Genomic DNA, 24903 nt, shown 5'->3' with positions numbered 1-24903 from the left:
ATGATCAATGGAAACAGGATCCACCTAAGCTCAATATCGAGTCTCATAGCAAAGGGTCTGAATACTTATGTAAAGATGGCATTTCTGTTTTGTTTTTTTAACACATTTGCAAACGTTTCTAAAAACCTGTTTTCGCTTTGTCATTATGGGGTATTGTGTGTAGATTGATGAGGGAAAAAAACAATTTAGTAAATTTTAGAATAAGGCTGTAACGTAACAAAATGTAGAGAAAGTCAAGGGGTCTGACTACTTTCCGAAGGCACTGTATGGATGGTGCCCACATTGATCGTGTCCCCGCTTATAAATATCTAGGCATCTGGATAGATGAACATCTATCTCTTTAAAAGCATATTGATGAGTTAGTTAAGAAGTTAAGAATAAAAAGGGGCTTCTTCTATAGAAATAGGTCCTGCCTCTCGCTAAATAGTAGAAAGCAGATTATTCAGTCGATGTTCCTACCGGTTCTAGACTATGACAACATAATCTATATGAATGCAGCTGCCACTACATTAAAGCTGTTAGATGCAGTTTATCACAGCGTACCACGCTTTATTAAGGGTGATAGGTTCAGTACACGTCACTGCATTCTTTACCAGAAAGTAGGCTGGCCCTCTTTCAAGTCACGTAGGCCGATTCATTGCTCTCTTTTTATTGATAAAGCTCTCTTACAAAAACTTCTTCCGTACCTAACATCATTAATAACCTTTAGACGTACAAGTTACCCGGTCTCAGGGATTGCTAACTCTAGAGATCCCTTTTTTTCTCCTCAGGGTAAATCTGCGTTTAGTCTTTGCAACTCATGTATGGAACAATCTACAGAGTTCCTACAACTAGATGTACTGGTGCCTCTCAGGCAGTTCAACATGTTAATTGGGGCCCTCTTTGCTGAGGTATGTGATTATTTCTCTTGAGTGTGTTTTGCAATCTTGTATATTTGTATTATGTTGTATTGTTAAATTGTGTATACGCAGGGCTCCCTTGTAAAAGAGACCTTATTCTCAATGGGACTCCCTGCTAAAATAAAGGTGATTTTTTTTTTGAAGAATGTGAAGGGTAGTATAACACTGTGATATGGAGATCACACAGATCATGTAGTAACACGCTAATAATGTGATGTACAGAGCAGATGCTCATGTGAAGGTCATGAGGAGCAATTGTCCGTTCCACACTCCAGTAGTCTGAGTATGACTTATGTGTTTGGCTCCAGCTCTAGACTGTCGAGATGTTAGCTTGCATCCCTCTCTGCTGGCGTCTAGCAGGCAGATGGGAGGGGTGATGGAGGACGCTGCACAAGGACGCTGTCCCCGCCTCACCCCTGGGCTTTTTATTTTGAGTCAGGATGGACATATTTCGCATCGCTGGCTGCGGTGGCGTGTACCCAGCAGCCCACTGTGCCTATCTCTGCCTGGTATATACAGCGCTCATCCTCCTTACTCCCACACACTCTCAGTCAGTCAATGCCAAAAGGAAACCAAGGCTGCAGCCCGCTAAAAACAGAATCTTTGTGTTACGGGTATACTACTGTAGCTCTCAAACATAGAGGAATGGGAGCTAAGGAAGAGCTTGGACATGACTGATAAAAAAGACATTGTTGAGCATTGTTGTCTAATCACTGACATGGATGTATTGACTGAGACATATTTCTTGAGTCAAATTGAAAAAATTATGCTCTATGCTGAAGGTTCCTTAGTCTGTGAATCTAGACTCCAGATGAATGCTAATGATAGAGTTATTGTCACGTGAAGGAAACTCATATTTACAACACAACATAGGAAATAACTTAATTTATCATTTCTAAATGATCGCATGTGACTTGCAATCCCCTGAGTAAGTCCTACAAAACCACATGTCCTGGTGTGTTTAATTCTGTTTTCCAATCAAAGTACTATTACAGCTTGCCCATGGCTGCCCTCATTCAACAGAGGTCTTTCTTTCTTTGATTATGGCTGCCGAAAACATGGGTTTTACACTGAGTTTTAGAATAATCAAGATATTTTACAATGTTTCCCTAAATTGAGTCTTGAATGCATTGGTGTCCTAACTTGACCCATGAAAGGCTCTCCTCCACTTGAAAAAGCGAATATCCCTTTGAACAAGGTTACAACAGGATTTTCCACTGTTATGTCTTACTGTTTATATTAGAAATAAAAAGTATTTGAAAAAAAAAAACACCCAGAGTGCAGACCTATGACCTTCTTTCTGTTTTTTATTTATTTCAAAGACATGTATATCGCATTCCTGGATATTCAACACACAGTGATGAAAAATGTCACACATAAACTGAGGAACAAGCCCAGTAAAATGTACCTGTCACATAGATCTGACACACTCTTACGTATTGACCTTTTAGACCAGGCAAAGAGTCACGGGGCCTCAAGGGCGGCAGGTATCTAGCAGTTAGAGTGTTGGGCCAGTAACCGAAAGGTTGCTAGTTTCAATCCCCAAGCCTACTAGGTGAAAAATCTGTCGATGTGCCCTTGAGCAAGGCACAACCCTAATTGCTCAAGGGTCGCTGTTGATAATGGCTGACCCTGGCCGTGACCCCACTCTCAGAGGGTGTCTCATGGGGAGTTGGGATATGCAAAAAACACATTTCCAATTCACACATGCATATAAAACACACTTGTACATGTGTGAAATAGGACAAATATAAGCAGCCAACAAATTATTATTGTAATTCACACTTTCAAGGAACTGTCACACAAATCCACATGAAAGGCCAAATATATCTGAATCTATCTCAGTAGTAGGTCCTTTCATTGAGGCCATGTTAAATTAGGTTTTTCAAAGTCATACTCTTTGAGACTATATTCATCCCTTCGCTGGTTTGCTCAGCTGGCAGTTAATTATCGCCTCTAAGATCCCATCTACCTCATCTTCTCAAGGGAATTTCTCAGACCTGATCAGGGTTCTCTTTTCTCTCAACATTGTCCATATCCATCATGGATGCCATTCAATATGGAGCCTCTACGTCCCTTGGGCAGCCTAAGAAAAAATGTCCACAGGGAGCCACTTCTTGGGAAACCCTTCATCTGGTTCCTGGGCTTCCAAGTTTTCCCCTCGATAGCGTACTCCAAAGTTATGGTTCGGTTCAGCGTGTAAGCCGAGTCGCCTCTCACCACGGCTGTGAACAGGGAGCCTTTGCTGTTGGCAAAGTGCCCTGGCAAGGCTGTCCACTGGCCTGTGGTGAGGTTGTAGCAGTCCATCATGCATCTCAGGAAGTCATCTTGTGGCCCGTTACGCATGACGTACAGGTTATCCCGGTGAGCCACCATGGCGTGGCCGTAGCTCTGATGCCTTATCAGAGTGCTGACAAGCAACCACTGGTCTTTCCTGGGCAGGTATTCATAGATTTCAGTGGTCTCCATTGGTTTCCACAAGCACACAAATATCCGGCCCATGCCCTTTGTACACGCTGCTCCGGCGACTGGTTGCGGCAAATGTGCCACAAATGACCACCTTCCGGTCATAACTTCGTAAGTTTCCACTGATGACATGATTGTTCGCTCGTACTCACCCCCAATAGCATAAAGACATCCATCCAGTCCCACGAGAGAGAAGTTGTACCGCAACTGTTTTGGACTGGCTATCATGGTCCACTGGTCAGCCTCCACACTGTAGCAGAAGCAGGAGTCCACAGCGTACTTGCGGGCACCCCGCACCTGTATCCCTCCCACGACATACAGCTTGTTGTCCAGAACGGTCACACCGGCCATAGAGGTACTGGCCTCTGGGGGTAGGTCTGTGAGGACCTTCCAGGTTTTCCCATCATCGTCCAGGTAGCACAAAGTCCTGTTGCCAGCGTGGATGGTTTCATCCACACCACAAGTCGAGTGGGCTCCAACTGCTACAAACGTGCTAGGAACCAGTGACTCTATATACGCAACAAGCTCCGTCGGTAAGCTTTTCCTGACTTCGACCTCTAAGTCGTGGTACATGTTCCGGATAAACAGTGCAGCAGCATGGTAGAGGGCCATTAAGCCAAAGGTTGCTGCGGTGTGATACATTAGCAAACAGTTATCAGAGTCGATGAGGTCCATGAGATGTTTGGCAAGAGACTCCACCTGCAGGAAGGCAGCGCATTCTATGGCCTCCACGATTTCATCAGCATCCAGGATAGGTCTCTCGCCTCGTAAAACCACCAGTGCTATCAAGAATCCTCGAGCACACAGACCCTTCAAGTGGATTTCCTCCTGCCGGCATTCTTTCATCCCCGAACGGTAGAGAGCTTGGAAATACTCGCAGCTCTCGACCAGAAAATCTCTCTCTTCTTTAAAAACGGCACCCTCCACTACTAACTTTATCTTGGCTATCCCTGAATCAAGTCCTGGGACCCGATAAGGCAAATCCCTTTCGCGCCCTGCATTATCACTGCTGTTCCATTCCATAGCCTCATTGCTAGACATTGCGGTTGTTATTCCTCCAATGAAATAATTTCTGATAATATTTCAATCACAAACTAAGTTAAACGAGCAAGAGATAGCAACATTTCCCAAAGACTTTTCTCTAGAACGGAACAAAACAGAAGTGGGTCTGCATATAGTTGGCCTACTCCAAAGGGAGGTTCCATTCTTTTCACAGCTATGGAAATAGCACTAGCTATACATAGCGCAGGACCAGCGATAGTTGGTGTTGGATGTTGAGGTCAGAAAAGCAAACAGTGTCCCACCAAAAAGGAGGTCAGGGCTATCTGTTTCAAATGCAATAAATCAAGAAGATTGTGTTTGCTGACAACTCTGTCATTCATTACCAATGGTAAAGGCCGAAGAAATGTCAATTTAGGTCAAATAAATGTAATCTACACTTGAGGGTTAAGTTTAATGCCATTACAGCTATCTACAGAACTCTTTAATTAATTATAATGTAATTAACTGGAGATGTTACTATACGCAGCAAATACAATATTAAATGTTTGCGACTAAGAAATAAGAGGTATCACGTTAACCACACCATGGAATAGTATGACCCAAATTTTACATTTTAGTCATTTAGCAGACGCTCTTATCCAGAGCGACTTACAGTTAGTGAGTGCATACATTTTCATACTGGCCCCCCGTGGGAAACGAAGCCACAACCCTGGCGTTGCAAGCGCCATGCTCTACCAACTGAGCTACAGGGGACTATTGTCTTGCTGATAAAAGAGAAATATTCCATCTCCATTGAATAAAGCCCTGCCTTAGTAAATGGTAATGATTTCTAGCTCAATTTCAATCACAATGGCATCAAGCCTTTCAGATTAAACACCTCTAATAACACTTTAATTGAGCTTCTCAGATGAGGAAGGAGCCTGTTCTACTCACATTCGTAATCAAAGGTAATTAACAAAGCCCGGAAGCGTGCTAATGGGGTAATTGTGAGGTCAAAGGTCGCCCTGAACTGCATTAAAGTCTCTTCGTGAAGTTAACCCTCAGCCCCACTTATTGAAACTCATTAGCTTCACTCACCCAGAATGCATGGCCCTTCTGGTGCCAGCCATCATTTCCATGGAAACTGGCCTCCAAGACGTCTCCTCCATTGTCGCACTTTGAGCTCTGACCTGTGGAGGTCACATGATCTAATCTAAGTCAAGAGTCTTCTCGTGCCTGTAGTCTTGTGCAACGCACCGCCACGTGGATGCACTCAAGGCTTAAATCCATTCACATGGTCATCATAATGTAAGATTATCATGTTGACGACATTAAGAATGTCACATTTCTGACATATTTGGCAAGTGCTGTTGAAAGTTTGAGTTTAGTCATTCGTAGTGATTAAACCATGCGCTAATGTAAATACATAAATATACATCTATACAGTATTTACACATATATACAGAGCTATACAGTATTCAGGAAACATCAATTAATATCTTGAAGGAGACTATGATTATCACCCTGTGAAACTATCATGAAGTACCACAACATTCGTACTATCAACATTATTATGACAAGATGTAACTAGCAACATAGGGAGACACAATCAGAGGTGATTTAAGTCATATACTTCTCACAGTGCTGTATGTCTTTCTCTTCCTAGTCTACAGATGTTGTAACACTCCTATTTGACCTCAACACAAACAACTAGGTGAGGGTGGTAGTAAGGAAGAGTCAGCTGACCACTGTCAGCCAATCAGTTAAGATGATGAGTCATAGCGAAGCAGACTAATGAGGCAGAAGTCACATGACCTCAATGTTTTTGTTTTGACAACCGTCCTCCCCCTCCCGCACCCCCAACACCATCCCTACTACGCACGCACACACACACACACGCACACACGCACATACATTTTCACAGTATTAAAGGTAATTGGTATCAGACAGGATTGCTGTCGTGTTGTAATGCCATTTTGTAAGGAGACTATTATGAAAGCTGGGTCACACACAAGCTCCAGGGACTCTCATAACCAGATTGTTCTGCATCAACTGAACGAGGCATTACATGAAGTGTTGGCTGTTGTGTGCATTTTTCAATGAATAAAGTTTATGAAATGAATTTCACAAGCATCTGTGCCTAATGGGTGTTTGCACGTGCAGGCATGCATTGAATTCTAAAGAGTAAACGTAGGCTAAGGAATTTGAGTCCTCTCAAAGTCCAAAAGGCACTAGAGCATAATAAAGTAGACCCACATAGTGGAGATGTTTTCCCGTTTAGTCCGACCTTTCAATCACAAAACACAGACCATCCATGAAATTATATTTTTAACCATGTTAAGAGGCTGTATAGTGTTTGTTACAATTGCTTTGTTCACAAACATTGGAGTAAGACAAGGTTATATTTGGGGTTCTGATGGTGCACGACAGTTGAACTAAGCTCATGTGGCATTCATACTGTAAATCATATTCTTCAAGAATCAATGGGTATATATCATTAATTTAAAAATCAAAAAATGTATGACCTTTTTTTTTTGATAACCGTCCTCTCCCTCCCACACCCCCAACACCACCACGCACGCGCTCTCACACAAACACACATATACATTTTCACAGTATTAAAGGTCATTGGTATCAGACAGGATTGCTGTCGTGTTGTAATGCCATTTTGTAAGGAGACTATTATGAAAGCTGGGTCACACACAAGCTCCAGGGACTCTCATAACCAGATTGTTCTGCATCAACTGAACGAGGCATTACATGAAGTGTAGGCTACTGTGTGAATTTTCAAATAATATAAGGTTTATGAAATGAGTTTCACATGGCCGGCTCTAGCCTTTTGGGGGCCCTAAGAAAGATTTGGTTGGCCCCTCCCCCCTACCCACCTTGAGGCAAAACATTTTTAAAGTTAATTTCCTGCAATTGTACACATTTTGCCATGGGACGTAGAGAAAATGTAACAATTTTATAACACATTTCATGAAATTCTACTCATTCTGCCATGGGGCAGAGATAAATATTTCCAGTTTTAAAGCTAATTTCCTGCAATTCTACACATTTTGCCATGACTTATGCCATGTTAATATGATATCAGAGTGAGAATGACTAACAAAATCAATGGGGGCCACCTGGAGGTCAGGGCCCTCTGTGCCCGGTCAGTATTTGGCCATGATTACTACAAGTTTAGATAGCTGGCTAGACTAACTACCAACCTAAAAAATGTTAGCTGACATGGCTAATTGAGTGACTGTCAATGACTGACATAACAAGAGAAAAAAAAGCTGGCCCTGGTGTTTCATAAGGATTTGTGCCTAATGGGTGTTTGCACGTGCAGGCATGCATTGAATTCTAAAGAGTAAACGTAGGCTAAGGAATTTGAGGCCTCTCAAAGTCCAAAAGGCACTAGAGCATGATAAAGTAGACCCACATAGTGGAGATGTTTTCCCGTTTAGTCCGACCTTTCAATCACAAAACTCTCACAATGTGACAAAGTACGTCATGTGTTGTGGCTCCTCTCATTACCTGTGCCCTTGGCTGGAAAATAGCCCATTTTGATGTCACAAAGGCACAACAGAGCCAGTATAACAGGACCCACTTATTGTAATCCCTGCAAATGCATACATGCTCTGGCAGAGAGCTCTACTGTCCTCTGATATAACAGAGGTGTGAAGTGTCTTCAGCTTTTCATAATTGTTCTTCCTCAACCATGTAAACTACAGTCAAGCTTTGTTGGATTGTATTTTCATAACGGTTGTGGTGTAGAGAAATAATATACTATCATAACTTTAATTCAAAACATAACAGAGTAGACTCCATTCATGGATGTCTAAGGAGGAGCGGACAGTGCAGGGGTGACTTTCCCTCCAAAGGTCAGGGAGAAACTCTATCACACCAGGACGGGTTAAGGGCTTATTTATGATGTATCGTGTAGCCCTGTTACACCTCAAGAGATGATAGGAACACATTAGCCCCCCCATGAGTTACGCACTTGGAAGTTGAGGGTGACACCTAGGAATTTGGATGACAGAATGATAGCTTGTCAGTGGTGAAACGCTGACACTTTTTAGTTACTAGCATCCCTGTCCAGTCAGCAGCAGCACACAAGCTAATAGCTAATAAGGAGTTACCGATGCATTAGCATGACCTATAGTGATCAATAATGTATACAATGTTGTTTTCAACTCTAGTCTGTGGATTGAACACTACTCCAAGCAGTAACCTTGGGCGGCAGGTAGCTTAGTGGGTAAGAGCGTTGTGCCAGTAACCGAAAGGTCGCTGGTTCTAATCCCCGAGCCGACTAGGTGAAAAATCTGTCGATGTGCCCTTGAGCAAGGCACTTAACCCTAATTGCTCCTGTAAGTCGCTCTGGATAAGAGCGTCTGCTAAATAAAAAAATTATTATTATTATAATTATTACCTATATTTGTTACAACTGGTGTCAGAAGTGGGATTATGCCACAGCCAGGCCAATGTTGCTTCTTAACTCAGCACTCAAGGACCCTGATAACAGGTGCACAGCCTTTGGCACAGTCAGTAGGGTGTTGGGTTGTCAACCATGAGGTCGTTGGCTTGCCCAAAAATGTGATACAATATCTCTGGAAACTGTCATTTGTAAGCATGAATAAGACATTCTCAGACACACTACAGAACGAGACCAAAATTTGGTCCGAATTGAATCTATGTATTATGTATCAAACAACAAATAAATTAAAAGTATTTCATTTTTATAGCTTACAATAGGTTCTGCTGACCTTTTGGGGCCATTTTTAGAGAAGATAGATCCACTCTGAGGGTGACCTCCCTGGACTGTAAATAAAGGGCTTGAGGGGAATTGGGGGGCAGGTGGTCGAGGGGTGGGGGAGGGGGGCAAGTCACAAGTCACTGACGCACAGAGAGGTCACCGAGGGCACAACAGCAATAGGAGTAGGGTGGTGCTGGTGGTGGTGTTGGATGGGGGTAGGGGGTGGGGTAGGAAATGGATGTAGTGTCACAGGTGCAATGGGGAAAGGGTAGAAGGGGGGTTACTGCCAGATTGATCTGATGTAATATTAGACTTTGTGTGTGTGTGTGTGTGTGTGTGTGTGTGTGTGTGTGTGTGTGTGTGTGTGTGTGTGTGTGTGTGTGTGTGTGTGTGTGTGTGTGTGTGTGTGTGTTAGGGTTGTGACGGTCATGGAATTTTGGACGATGGTTATTGGTCAGCCAAATGACCGCGGTCACCGTAATAACCACTCGATTAGCAAAAAAATTAAAATTAAATAATAATAATAATAATTTAAGACAGCACATTTTCTCTTCCGCTATTGACTGCATGTGCCGCTGCTGCAGGGAGGGGGCATTGCCTAGGCAACAGAAGACTTGTTTGCTACAACACCTTACTTATTTAAGAAATGAGCAACAAAGTTTGATCACGTTATAGAGTCCATGTTACTGTACAATCCATGTTACAGCAGAAACTGACTTAACCGCACGAATGCCCGGCCATCCACTCTACAGTCCACCATTTATTTATTTTTATCTACCGTTATGACGGTTATTTAATTTTCATGACGGTCTTCATCCATAACCGTTGGTTACACAGTTATATGGTAATTGTGCCAACCCTAGTGTGTGTGTGTGGTGTGTGTGTGTGTGTGTTTGGGCAGAGAGGAATACATGTGTAACCCTCTCACCAAAAGACTTGAATAGATCAGCATGGGAATAATGGTGAAAAGGACATCTCAGTAAATGATCTTGTATGATATTGACTCGCTAGGGGGGGAAACGAGAGGCTAGGGATATTACTAATAGATATATACAACTTAGATTTCCGGTTTCAGAATGTTCTCCCATGCAATAAGAATAAATGTAGTATGACAACCACACACTGAATGCAATTTGACTTGAATGTATCCTCTCCCTCTCTCTCTCTCTGATCAAGTGTACAAATACAATAATTCAAACTATAGAAATAAAAATAAAACCCGATGCGACGAGCTAGGCTACGATGGGGCAAATTCGATAGATAGATATTTAACTTGACTTTCTGGACACTTGTAACAGGTAAGTAAAATTAATCCACAGTCTTATTGCTTAATGCTATTCATATCTTCACAGATGTCAAAGTTCCAGCTCAACAACTAGTGTCATCTCTCTTTTCTCACATCTCGAGCATCATGGCATAGAGCCCCTAAAAAGTCCAATACAACAGCAAACCCAGAGTTCACACAATAGGCCCAAAAACTTAACAAGGCTTCTAATTGGCTAAACCAAAACTAGTTTACCGTAGTTCACGTGAAGGTAAAGGTCAAACTAATTAAGTAGACAGTACATTAAAGATTTCAACCAACAATGACTCTTAAATGATTGACAGGTCATTTGTTTTGTTGTTTTATGCACATGAAAGCCACACAAGTGTTTGATGCAATGCAATTACAAAATAGGCTCAACAGCAAAGGCTGTAGTAAAAGGTAATGTTCTAATACATGGTTTTAACAGGGTATTACACATGCATTAAGTGCATTGGGGGATACAATTATGTCTGAGTGTGTGAGAAAGAGCGAGTAAAAGCAAAGTACAGAATGATTACTGTCCATGTAATTTCCCCAGCACATCCTAAATAGCAGCTAGATCCTTCCAATCAAGGTCATTCTCAGTGCACCTGCATCACTAGCTCTATGGCGCACCAGTTCCAGGTGCATTATGAACTTGACCTACCAAAGACCTCATTGAGCAACGTCAATGCCAGGGCCAATGAAAGGAGGCCTCCACTGGCTGCTGGCATTGTAAGCAATCCACTCTGCATTTCAGAGAGTGAGAGAGAGAGACAGAGAGAGAGAAGTAAGGTGAATGACCTGTAAAGGCCTCCATATTCTGGTCACTATTTGGCAAGGCTTAATGGAAGATCCACTCATTGAAGGCAGCTGTCAGGCAGCAGGTGTGTGACAACATTAGTCTGTAGTGGCTATTTCTGAGTCCTGATTCAAGTAAACTTGTCACACAAACAACAAAAGTGAAGTTTACGTTCTAATTTCCCCACTAGCATACCACCTAGAATGCATGACTAATACATTGCTTCATTATATGATTGCTTCATGGTGTGATTGGTTCATGGTGTGATATATTCAGGGATGATTGCTTCATGGTATGATTGCTTCATGGTATGATTGATTGAATTTTAATCACATGATAAAAACAGACAATTGAAATGCCTTGTGGTCGAGTGCATGGTGAATGCAAACAGTAAATGGAGTGTTGAGTGTGTGTCAGTGTCAGTGTCAGCCAATTGCATGTGTGTGTTTTCTCACCCAACAAAAAACAAAAAAAAACAGGTGTGTGTGTGTGTTTGTGTGTGTTTTTGTGTGTGTGTTTTGTGTGTGCGTGTGTGTGTGACCTGCCAACAGACAAGTGGGTGTGTGAGTTCAATGACGGACTACAAAGGAGAGTTGACAAATCAACACATAATAATAATAAGCCATTTAGCAGACGCTTTTATCCAAAGCGATTTACAGTCATGCGTCATTTTTTTTTGTGTATGGGTGGTCCCGGGGATCGAACCTACCAGCTGAGCTACAGAGGACCACATCCACTGAGGGGTGTGGTCAACAACCAACCAAAAACCAAGGGTGGGAACATACCCCACCAACAGATGAGCAGTGTGTGTCAGTGGTCTCTTCTGTGGATTATTTTAAGGGCATTGAGTTTGGCACTGACAATATTTCAGTCATATATTAATACATTGTCAGCTGTTGATAGGTCTAGAATTATCCCCTAGAAGTGACCTAGTACACATTTGTACAGTGCCTTTTACAAGGTCTTAAAGTACTTTGCATTGAATGGGGGCAGATTATCCCATCCACTACAGCAGCCATTTTGTAACAGGAAGGAGTAGGTAGATATTGCCCTGAAATGGCCATCCAGGGTGAGATATCTTTGTATCACCCTCATGGTTAAGGTTTGGTTTTGAAGGTTGGGTATATCTGATCCTAGATCTGTGGTTAGGGGCAACTTGGGATAATCAGATCAGATGTCCATGATACTATGAGTGGCAGGTTGGGCATTTAGTCAGTATACCAGGGTAAACACTGTTATGAAAGTGCCATGGGACCTAGTGAGCACCGCAAGTCAGGAGGAGCTTGGTGTAACATCTGCAGTTGTTGTTGTTGTTGTCTTCGTCATTTCCATTGTATTTCATCTTATCTATAAATAGATATCACAGGCAGCCGGTGGCACCTTAATTGGGGAGGACAGGCTCATAGTAATGGCTGGAACAGAATCAATGGAATGGTATCGAAAACATCAAACACATTGTTTCCATCTGTTTGACACCATTCCATTCACTCCATTCCAGACATTATTATGAGCCGTTCTCCCCGCACCAGCCTCCTGTGAGATAGAGATTGATAGAGAATACAGTAATTCCTTGAGGGTGAGCTACTTCCTCTATGGTAAATGTTGTCATGTTTATTTATAAGCTGACAGCTTGATAGGCAATGTGAAGTTGACAGCTTTCACCATGGTGGTGTCACATTTAATTCCCTCTGGGGTGGGGGGAGGATGGGGGAGGAGGTGGGGGCATGGGGTTTGGCGTTCCTCCCCCCTCTCACCCCCACCAATATCCTTGATCTCCCCCTTAGCGACAACTAAATGTAGTCTGGCTAACACCTAACTCTGGAAGTCCTTGTCACGATCGTCTGAGGAAGCGGACCAATACGCAGCGCGTGGAGTGAACATGATGACTTTATTTAAATAAAAGCAACCACGAAAACAACAAACAAATGACGATAGTGAAGTCCTACAGTGACTATGACTGAACCTGGAACAAAAACCCACAACACCCAAGAGAAAACACACAGTATAAATATGGCTCCCAATCAGAGATAACGAGCCGACAGCTGACACTCGTTACCTCCGATTGGGAGTCAATGACCAAACCTAGAAATAAACGTGACAGAAATGCAACCATAGAAAATCACCCAAAACCCAACAAAACACAATACACCCTGGCTCAAATACAAAAGTCCTGGAGCCAGAGTGTCACAGTACCCCCCCCCCTAAAGGTGCGAACTCCGGGCGCACCAGCATACAGTCTAGGGGAGGGTCTGGGTGGGCGTCTGTCCACGGTGGCGGTTCTGGCCCTGGTCGTGGTCCCCACCCCACCTTAGTCACTATCCGCCTCCGTAGCCTCCTCCACATGACCACCCCCCAACTAAACCCCACTGGATTAAGGGGCGGCACCGGACTAACGGGCAGCACCGGACTAAGGGGCAGCACCGGACTAAGGGGCAGTACCGGACTAAGGGGCAGCACCAGGATAAGGGGCAGCACCGGGCTAAGGGACAGCACCGGACTCACTGGCGGATCCTGGCTGGCTGGCTCTGGCGGGTCCTGGCTGGACGGCTCTGGCGGATCCTGGCTGGACGGCTCATGGCTGGCTGAAGGATCTGGCTGCTCATGGCTGGCTGACAGATCTGGCTGCTCATGGCTGGCCGACGGATCTGGCTGCTCATGGCTGGCCGACGGATCTGGCTGCTCATGGCTGGCCGACGGATCTGGCTGCTCATGGCTGGCCGACGGATCTGGCTGCTCATGGCTGGCCGACGGATCTGGCTGCTCATGGCTGGCTGACGGATCTGGCTGCTCATGGCTGGCTGACGGATCTGGCTGCTCATGGCTGGCCGACGGATCTGGCTGCTCATGGCTGGCCGACGGATCTGGCTGCTCATGGCTGGCTGACGGATCTGGCTGCTCATGGCTGGCTGACGGATCTGGCTGCTCATGGCTGGCTGACGGATCTGGCTGATCCTGTCTGGCGGAAGGCTCTGGCTGATCCTGTCTGGCGGAAGGCTCTGGCTGATCCTGTCTGGCGGAAGGCTCTGGCTGATCCTGTCTGGCGGAAGGCTCTGGCTGATCCTGTCTGGCGGAAGGCTCTGGCTGATCCTGTCTGGCGGAAGGCTCTGGCTGATCCTGTCTGGCGGAAGGCTCTAGCGGCTCCGGTCTGGCGGACGGCTCTGAAGGCTCATGGCAGACGGGCGGCTTATGCAGCGCTTGGCAGACGGACAGTTCAGACGGCGTTGGGCAGACAGGCAGTTCAGGCGCCGTTGGGCAGACGGGCAGTTCAAGCGCCGTTGGGCAGACGGGCAGTTCAGGCGCCGTTGGGCAGACGGGCAGTTCAGGCGCCGTTGGGCAGACGGCAGACTCTGGCCGAGCGACGCGCACCGTAGACTTGGTGCGGGTGGCAGGAACAGGCCGGACCGGGCTGGCGACGCACACCGTAGACTTGGTGCGGGTGGCAGGAACAGGCCGGACCGGGCTGGCGACGCACACCGTAGACTTGGTGCGGGTGGCAGGAACAGGCCGGACCGGGCTGTGGAGACGGATAGGAGGCCTGGAGCGAACAGCGGACACCACCCTGTCCTGGCTGAATGCCTACCCTCACACACTCTGTGTGAGGCATCCGCACAGGACATACAGGGCGGTGTACCCCTGGCCTGGTGGCCTCCTGGATACTCCCCCTTTTCTCCTCCGTCAGCCCCGTCGTCCATGCCGTGTGCCCCCCCCTAAAAATTTTCTGGGGTTGACTCACGACCCTCCGACGATGGCCCTGCTGCCGCCGTTGCTCCTCTCTCGCCAGGGCCTTGATCCTTCCCCAAGGTCCCTTGCCTCCGAGCATGTCCTCCCAGGACCACGATGTGCCCACCTGGGCCATCGCCAGCCTCTCTATCTCCTTGCCCGGCGCTTCCTCCCATGTCCAGTCTCCTTGCTCCTGGACACGCTGCTTGGTCTTTCTTTGGTGGGTTTTTCTGTCACGATCGTCTGAGGAAGCGGACCAATACGCAGCGCGTGGAGTGAACATGATGACTTTATTTAAATAAAAGCAACCACGAAAACAACAAACAAATGACGATAGTGAAGTCCTACAGTGACTATGACTGAACCTGGAACAAAAACCCACAACACCCAAGAGAAAACACACAGTATAAATATGGCTCCCAATCAGAGATAACGAGCCGACAGCTGACACTCGTTACCTCCGATTGGGAGTCAATGACCAAACCTAGAAATAAACGTGACAGAAATGCAACCATAGAAAATCACCCAAAACCCAACAAAACACAATACACCCTGGCTCAAATACAAAAGTCCTGGAGCCAGAGTGTCACAGTCCTCCAGTGTGTCACAGCTCTTCCTGCTCTGTGAGTCACGTGGGTTGCGTCAGTCAGGCTAATCTACATGTACATCACCATTTTAATATTTCCTTTAATTAAAGTTGGAGTCACATTTGTGATATCAAATTTAAAAAGGAAATTAACTTGAATAAGGATCAGGCAATTTAATAAATGTTAATTAAAACATACCTTTTTTACTTTGCGTTAGTATTCATCAGGAAAGTGAAGGAAAAAAAGATTAAGAAAAATGTATCACAAATGTATAATATATCATTCATTAATATAATGTGTTTGAATAGAATTACCAACAATATAGTCTATTATTCGCTATTTGAATTATCTCTCTGACTACAGTACCAGCTATGTAGTAAATAATATACTACTATGTTCTCTTTCTCTGACACAATGTTCAGGATCACCCTTCTATCTGTCAATTAACCAACAGCTGAATATACTGAGGAGACAAAGTATTCCATTATTACTTAGAACAGAAGAACATGCATATGTTCCCCAGATGAAATGGATTGAGTAGAATGAACATTTCCACAGGTGGCAGAGTTCCATCTTATGTGGCTTTGGACCCATAGTCATACTTTTGGTGAATTTGGGAATTTTGTTTTCATGCAAAAATATACAATTGTACTGAGCCCTAATTTTTATGGGTCAGTGAAATGGTTTTGTTATAGAAAAATATCTGTTCCACCTATTCTATCTGTATGTGAGGCATCTGACACTGTGACAGGTAACTGTCAGAGGGTCTGTGGGGCGAGGCAGAGCAAGGAGGCAGAACAGCCACTGTCAGTTGTATGGCCTATGGAGAATGTACAGTTTGCAGGATTTATGGTAATGCCATGCTGAGAAAAGGAGTCATATGCAGAATTTCTAATAGACAACTAATCCCTAACCACATACACCCAAATACACCAAATTACAGAAAGAAAGAAAATGTTCTTCCTGTCAGAAAGGTACATGCTAATCCCCCATCCCTCTTGCTTTCTTTCTTTCTTTCTTTCTTTCTTTCTTTCTTTCTTTCTTTCTTTCTTTCTTTCTTTCTTTCTTTCTTTCTTACTTTCTTTCTTTCTTTCTTTCTTTCTTTCTTTCTTTCTTTCTTTCTTTCTTTCTTTCTTTCTTTCTCTGTGTCTCCTTCTCCATTTCCCCTAGAGCGTTCTATCTGCTTAAACCCTGATAAATGCCTCGCTGCCATAAGAAAAGCGAGTGGCCAAATCAATCCCAGTGAAAGTCGAGATATTACCAAGAGGACTGAGTGCTTTTTTTGTGGCGCACAGAGATTCAGAGGTGGGAGGGGTGAGTAGAAAGGAGGAAGGCAGTAGTGACCTAGATTCAGCGGGGCACCCAGACATAATACGACAGGTCACATGATGATGGCCCTGCCTCAGCCAAAACAATAACACTGGAGAGCTGGGAGTGAGGAGGCCGAGGGCAAGGGATTCTGGGATGCCTGCGTCGGAGAACGCTTTGATCTCCTAACTCCTTGCAGGTGCTGTGAGGCAGCTCACCACAGGAGAAATCAGTTCTTAGCATGGAATCCTCCCCAAAACAAATGGTTCTGATCTCAGAGAAGGAGGCAATGTGGCTAACCAAAGGAATTCAACGTTTTTACAGATAAGTGTATTTTTGCCTGATTCACCACATCGGCTCCTAACCATTCACCCTGTCAGCGCAATGTTGTTTACGATTCTCAGGCCCCACGCCACAAAACAAAGACACATATGGACATTTTGGAGACTGTTTTGCTCCGATATAAGCAATGATAAACCATGACAGCTCATGGGAAACCCTGTTCCATCTGAAACTAAAACCAAAACAAAGTTAGACTGGATAATATAGTCAGAACGAGACACATCTGGTGGTCGACCAAAAGCGCCTTTCTCAGGCCTCACCTACACCATATCCACATTCCATCAATTGCAGAATTATTGGAATTTTAATTTCACCTGCCCTGCCCAGACCATACACCATAGTTGGTTTCAAATAAAATACATTTTTGTCACATGATTCGTAGACAACAGGTGTAGACTAACAGTGGAATACTTACAGGTCCTTTTCCAACAATGCAGGGTTAAAGATAAGATTAATATATATATATACACTACCGTTCAAAAGTTTGGGGTCACTTAGAAATGTCCTTGTTTTCGAAAGAAAAGCAATTTTTTTGTCCATTAAAATAACATCAAATTGATCAGAAATACAGTGCAGACATTGTTAATGTTGTAAATGGCTATTGTAGCTGGAAATGGCTGATTTTTAATGGAATATCTACATTGGCGTACAGAGGCCCATTATCAGCAACCATCAGTCCTGTGTTCCAATGGCACGTTGTGTTTGCTAATCCAAGTTTATCATTTTAAAAGGCTAATTGATCATTAGAAAACCCTTTTGCAATTATGTTAGAACAGCTGAAAACTGTTGTGCTGATTAAAGAAGCAATAAAACTGGCCTTCTTGAGACTAGTTTAGTATCTGGTGCAGCAATTATGGGTTCGATTACAGGCTCAAAATGGCCAGAAACAAATAACTTTCTTCTGAAACTCGTCAGTCTATTCTTGTTCTGAGAAATGAAGGCTATTCAATGCGAGAAATTGCCAAGAAACTGAAGATCTGTTACAACGCTGTGTACTACTCCCTTCACAGAACAGCGCAAACTGGCTCTAACCAGAATAGAAAGAGGAGTGGGAGGCCCTGGTGCACAACTGAGCAAGAGGACAAATACATTACTGTCTGGTTTGAGAAACAGGCGCCTCACAGGTCCTCAACTGGCAGCTTCATTAAATAGTACCCACAAAACACCAGTCTCAACGTCAACAGTGAAGAGGCAACTCCGGGATGCTGACCTTCTAGGCAGAGTTGCAAAGAAAAAGCCATATCTCAGACTGCCCATCTTAATATTTAATTTTTATTGGCCAGTCTGAGATGTGTATTTTTCTTTGCAACTCTGCCTAGAAGGTCAGCATCCCGGAGTCACCTCTCCACTGTTGATGTTGAGACTGGTGTTTTGCGGGTACTATTTAATGAAGCTGCCAGTTGAGGACCTGTGAGGCGTCTGTTTCTCAAACTAGACACTCTAATGTTTTTGTCCTCTTGCTCAGTTGTGCACCGGGGCCTCCCACTCCTCTTTCTATTCTGGTTAGAGCCAGTTTGCGCTGTTCTGTGAAGGGAGTAGTACACAGCGTTGTACGAGGTCTTCAGTTTCTTGGCAATTACTCGCATGGAATAGCCTTCATTTCTTAGAACAAGAATAGACTGACAAGTTTCAGAAGAAAGTTATTTGTTTCTGGCCATTTTGAGCCTGTAATCGAACCCACAATTGCTGATGCTTCAGATATTCAACTAGTCTCAAGAAGAACAGTTTTATTGCTTCTTTAATCAGCACAACAGTTTTCAGCTGTGCTAACATAATTGCAAAAGGATTTTCTAATGATCAATTAGCCTTTTAAAATGATAACTTGGATTAGCAAACACAACGTGCCATTGGAACACAGGACTGATGGTTGCTGATAATGGACCTCTGTACGCATATGTAGATATTCCATAAAAAACAGCAGTTTCTAGCTACAATAGCCATTTACGACATTAACAATGTCTACACTGTATTTCTGATCAATTCAATGTTATTTTAATGTACAAAAAAATAGTTTTTCTTTTGAAAACAAGGACATTTCTAAGTGACCCCAAACTTTGGAACGGTAGTTATATATATATATATATATATATATATATATATATATATATATATATATATATATATATATATATATATATATATATATATATATATATATATATATATATAGTGACACAGTGAATAATGAATGAAAATAATGAGTAAAAATAACATGGCTATATACAGGGAGTACCAGTACCGAGTCGATGTGCAGGGGTACGAGGTAATTGTGGTAGCTATGTACTGTTCATATACAGTACCAGTCAAAAGTTTGGACACACCTACTCATTCAAAGGTTTTTCTTTATTTTTTACTACTTTCTACATTGTAGAATAATAGTGAAGACATCAAAACTATGAAATAACACATATGGAAACATGTAGTAACAAAAATAGTGTTAAACAAATCAAAATATATTTTATATTTGAGATTCTTCAAAGTAGCCACCCTTTGCCTTGATGACAGCTTTTCACACGTTTGGCATTCTCTCAACCAGCTTCATGAGGTAGTCACCTGGAATGTGTTTCAATTAACAGGTGTGCCTTGTTAAAAGTTAATTTGTGGAATTTCTTTCCTTCTTAATGCGTTTGAGCCAATCAGTTGTGTTGTGACAAGGTAGGGGTGGTATACAGAAGATAGCCCTATTTGGTAAAAGACCAAGTCCATATTATGGCAAGAACAGCTCAAATAAGCAAAGAGAAATGACAGTCCATCATTACTTTAAGACATGAAGGTCAGTCAATACAGAACATTTCAAGAACTTTGAAAGTTTCTTCAAGTGCAGTCGCAAAAACCATCAAGAGCTATGATAAAACTGGCTCTCATGAGGACCGCCACAGGAAAGGAAGACCCAGAGTTACCTCTGCTGCAGAGGATAAGTTCATTAGAGTTACCAGCCTCAGAAATTGAAGCCCAAATAAATGCTTCAGAGTTCAAGTAACAGACACATCTCAACATCAACTGTTCAGAGGAGACGTTGTGAATCAGGCCTTCATGGTTGAATTGCTGCAAAGAAACCACTACTAAAGGACACCAATAAGAAGAAGAGACTTGCTTGGGCCAAGAAACACGAGGATTGGACATTAGACCGGTGGAAGCCTGTCCTTTGGTCTGATAAGTCCAATTATGAGATTTTTGGTTCCAACCGCCGTGTCTTTGTGAGACAGAGAGTAGGTGAACGGATGATCTCCACGTGTGGTTCCCACCGTGAAGCATTGAGGAGGAGGTGTGATGGTGTGGGGGTGCTTTGCTGGTGACACTGTCAGTGATTTATTTAGAATTCAAGGCACACTTAACCAGCATGTCTACCACAGCATTCTGCAGTGATACGCAATCCCATTTGGTTTGCGCTTAGTGGGACTATCATTTGTTTTTCAACAGGCTGTGTAAGTGCTGTTTGACCAAGAAGGAGAGTAATGGAGTGCTGCATCATATGATCTGGCCTCCACAATCACCCAACCTCAACCCAATTGAGATGGTTTGGGATGAATTGGACCGCAGAGTGAAGGAAAAGCAGCCAACAAGTGCTCAGCATATGTGGGAACTCCTTCAAGACTGTTGGAAAAGCATTCCAAGTGAAGCTGGTTGAGAGAATGCAAAGAGTGTGCGAAGCTGTCATCAAGGCAGAGGGTGGCTACTTCTAGGAATCTAAAATCTAAAATATATTTTGATTTGTTTAACACTTTTTTGGTTACTACATGATTCCATATGTGTTATTTCATAGTTTTGATGTCTTCACTATTATTCTACAATGTAGAAAATAGTAAAAATAAAGAAAAACCCTTGAATGAGTACATGTGTCCAAACTTTTGACTGGTACTGTAGGTAGGGGTAAAGTGACTAGCAGCAGTGTATGTGGTGAGTGTGAAAGTGTGTGTGTGTGTGTGTGTGTATATGTGTTGGGGTGTCAGTGTAAGTATTTGTGAGTGTGTGGGTAGAGTCCAGTGTGTGTGCATAGAGTTAGAGCAAAAAAGGGTCAATGCAGGTAGTGCTTGTAGCCATTTGATTATCTATTTAGCAGTCTTGTTTATAAGTCTTGTGGCTTGGGGGTAGAAGCTGTTCAGGGTCCTGTTGGTCGGATGCCATGCAGTTGCCATACCAAGCGGTGATGCAGCCAGTCAAGATGCTCTCGATGGTGCAGCTGTAGAACTTTGAAGATGTGAGGGCCCATGCCAAATCTTTTCAGCCTCCTGAGGGGGGAGAGACATTGTCGTGACCTCTTCACAACTGTGTTGGTGTGTTTCGACCATAATACATCCTTAGTGATGTGGACACTGGGGAACTTGAAACTCTCGACCCGCTCCACTACAGCCCCGTCCATGTGAATGGGGTCGAGCTCGGTCCTCTGTTTCCTGTAGTTCACGATCAGCTCCTTTGTCTTAGTGATGTTGAGGGAGATGTTGTTGTCCTGGCACCACACTGCCAGGTCTCTGACCTCCTCCCTCTAGGCTGTCTCATCGTCATCGGTGATCTGGCCTACCACTGTCGTGTTGTTGGCAAACTTAATGATGGTGTTGGAGTCGTGCGCGGCCACGCGGTCGTGGGTGAACAGGGAGTACAGGAGGGGACTCAGCATGCACCCCTGAGGAGCCCCCGTATTGAGGGTCAGCGTGGCGGATGTGTTGTTGCCTACCCTCACCACCTGGGGTGGCCCATCAGTATGTCCAGGATCTAGTTGCAGAGGGAGGTGTTCAGTCCCAGGGAGCTTAGTGATGAGCTTCGAGGGCATTATGGTGTTGAACGCTAAGCTGTCCTCAAAGAACAGCATTCTCACATATGTGTTCCTTTTGTCCAAGTGGGAAAGGGCAGTGTGGAGTGCAATAGAGATTGCATAATCTGTGGAGATTGCGTCAAAGGAGTTTTGAATGTATCTAGACCACAATCAACATAGGCCAGGCAAAAGTTGTTAAACGGTCCCACACAGTATATTAGTTAGGCAACAGGGAGATTAGATATGAATGGAAAGTTGGATTGGGGCTAAAATATAAAATTGTATTTTATATTTAATTTGGATTCATTGTAAATGGATTATGCAACTAAAAAATTGCTCTTCTAGAGCCTGTCCACCAAATTCTGCATTTGCATGTAAATATAGTTTTTATTCTGATACTGGGCTGTTTTCAGCACTGTAATATGCAGATACGTAGTTTGACCCAGAATTAATTTGAGGTGAGCAAAAAATTAAACTGTGCTTAGGAATCCATCTACCACCTTGGTAAATTATTGATAGATTTTAGATGATCCATTATTCCCAATTGATCTTGTTTTGATCAAATAGTTCTATATTCCCTATTCTCTGTGGTGTCTGCCCAAAGCCTCCGTGGTATGGGTTCTGACATGCTCCTGTTACCTCAGACTCACACCTCACTGGTGACTGGAGGGAACGTGACAACTCCCTCAGTGTGCACAGCTTGGAATGATACGCACAATGAGGTTAACAACCTGAGGGAGATGCTTGGAATGTGTGTGTGTGTGTGTGTGTCTGTTAGAGGAGGCAATCTGGTTTTAATTACTCTGTCAGATGACTTGCTCTTCGAGCTCAGGCTACACCAAATGACATTCTGAAGAGAAGGTTATCTATGCTCCCATTATGGAAATTATATTTAGTGTTGGATCGTCTTTGCAAGCAAATATAGAGACCCCTCAGTATATGACTTTATTCTTTTGAATGTACCTATATTATGTTCTAAACTGAGTTTCTTTAGTGCAGTGGCAGAATGTTAGTGCAAATGTTGGATCTTAATTTAAGCCACTTTCACAAAAGAATCCTGCAGTGACAGGACATTTGAATTGTTATGTGGATTATAATGAATGGACATTTTTTGTAGGGGTTGATACATTTTTCATTAGGGCAAATCAAGTCAGATATGTTAAAGTTGATATTACAAACTTTGGAATCCTTTTAAAACAGGATGATCAAAATACGATACGGCATCTGTAAATCATATTTCAGAGGCTATGTGCTAATTAGAGTATTTCCTGTGTCTGGTCCTCGGGTAGGCTGAGCTGCCACATCAGCAGTCTCCTCATAGTGGAAAAAAACATCATAAACACAGGCCCAATTACAGCACACAGACAACACAATGTCTGCGACGTAGATGCAGAGTACAGGGAACAGGGAAAGAGACAGTCAAAGATACTTAGATGCAGAAATACACACACGCACGCATGTGTGCACACACACACACTCAAGGGCACAAGCACACACACATGCACGCACGCACACACACACAGAAAAGGCTAAAAAAGACCACACGGATCGATTTCGTCAATGATATATCAATTACAGAAACTACCACAGAGACACAAGGAGAGACAGTCCCAGACAGGAACCAACAGACGGGGGAAACAGAGAGTGACAGAGACTAGAACAGACAGCTTCTCAGAGTTCTGTGTGTTCCTCCCAGACATCCCCTGCCTGCTCATCTGTAACTCTTTAAGCATCCTTCACAAACACGCTGCCACTTTGGACCCTGCTGCCAAGTTTACACACACTCGCCGTGCAGTATCTCTGAATTGTGTCTGTGTTTGCTCCAGCCCCATTGTTTGCATTTCTTAGTATGCCCCAGCTGCTACAGACATGATAACTTCCTGTGAAGAGTAAGGGGCAGGAAGAGGAGGAGGAGGAGGAGCAGAGGCTGAAACAGAAAAGGAACAGCTGGCTACATCTGACCAACAGCACTCTGACCCTTCCCGATCACCTTCCAACCGATCACCTTCCAATCGATCACCTTCAAACCTTTTTGCCATCAAACTAAAGCCTCATCTATGATTTCTACTCGAGAGAGTTAGTCCAGGGGCATTATTTAAATTAAACATTCACTGTAGTACTTTCACTTTCCAATCTATGGCGGACTGTGTAATCATTTTTCTATAAATCGGGGAACATCCGTCTGTCAGAAATGCGCCTGCCAAGGCGACAACAACAGCAGAGGTGACCTGCAGGACAATGAACCCCTGACCCCTTCCTGACGAAGGTCACCGGCAGGTTGAAGCATCCCATTCCCCCTCTGCTCACTCTCTCTGGAAATCATTACACCAAGAGGATTCTATAGCATGCTAGCATTGATAGCTGATAAGTGGGAACACTAGCGTTCTTTGTCTTACCTCAGATTAAAGGAGTGAAATCTCTGTAAAGCTCTTTTCCCCCCAGGATCAGACATTACATTTCATCCCACAGGAACATGCATGTCAAGGAGAGGTCATGATGGTATCAGGGGTGGGTTAATCTGAGCTTTTATGCTACATATAAGAATAAGTGCACTGATATACTGACAGGTGAAAGAGGTGCATTTTAATTTAATTAGGAGATGGAAGGGACTCTGAGGGAGCCATACACAGGTCATAAAGAGGTGGGTCCTTTATAGATACACTACATGACCAAAAGTATGTGGACACCTGCTTGTCGAACATCTCATTCCAAAATCATGGGCATTAAAATGGAGTTGGTCCCCCCTTTGCTGCTATAACAGCCTCATCTCTTCTGGGAAGGCTTTCCACTAAATGTTGGAACATTGCTGCAGGGACTTGCTTACATTCAGTCACAAGAGCATTAGTGAGGTCGGGCACTGATGTTGGGCATTTAGGCCTTGCTCGCAGTCGGCATTCCAATTCATCCCAAAGGTGTTCGATGGGGTTGAGGTCAGAGCTCTGTGCAGGCCAGTCAAGTTCTTCCACACCGATCTCGACAAACCATTTCTGTATGGACCTCGCGTTGTTCACGGTGGCATTGT

At 43.8% G+C, this 24903-nt stretch overlaps 1 protein-coding gene across 1 annotated transcript; it reads right to left on the bottom strand.

Moving 5' to 3' along the window:
* Window positions 1–2921: 2921 nt before the first annotated feature.
* Window positions 2922–4406, bottom strand: kbtbd13b (kelch repeat and BTB domain containing 13b; the record flags this gene model as incomplete). The annotated part of the gene is made up of 1 exon (XM_084186149.1): window positions 2922–4406. One exon carries the CDS (start codon window positions 4404–4406, stop codon window positions 2922–2924), a length of 1485 nt encoding a protein of 494 aa, XP_084042275.1.
* Between the last annotated feature and the right edge of the window lie 20497 nt (window positions 4407–24903).

Source organism: Coregonus lavaretus (assembly GCF_964263955.1).
Source record: "Coregonus lavaretus genome assembly, chromosome: 21".
Classification (NCBI taxonomy): Eukaryota; Metazoa; Chordata; class Actinopteri; order Salmoniformes; family Salmonidae; genus Coregonus; species Coregonus lavaretus.
The sequence above is the reverse complement of the archived record's forward strand: the minus strand, read 5'-3'. Positions and strand labels throughout refer to the sequence as shown.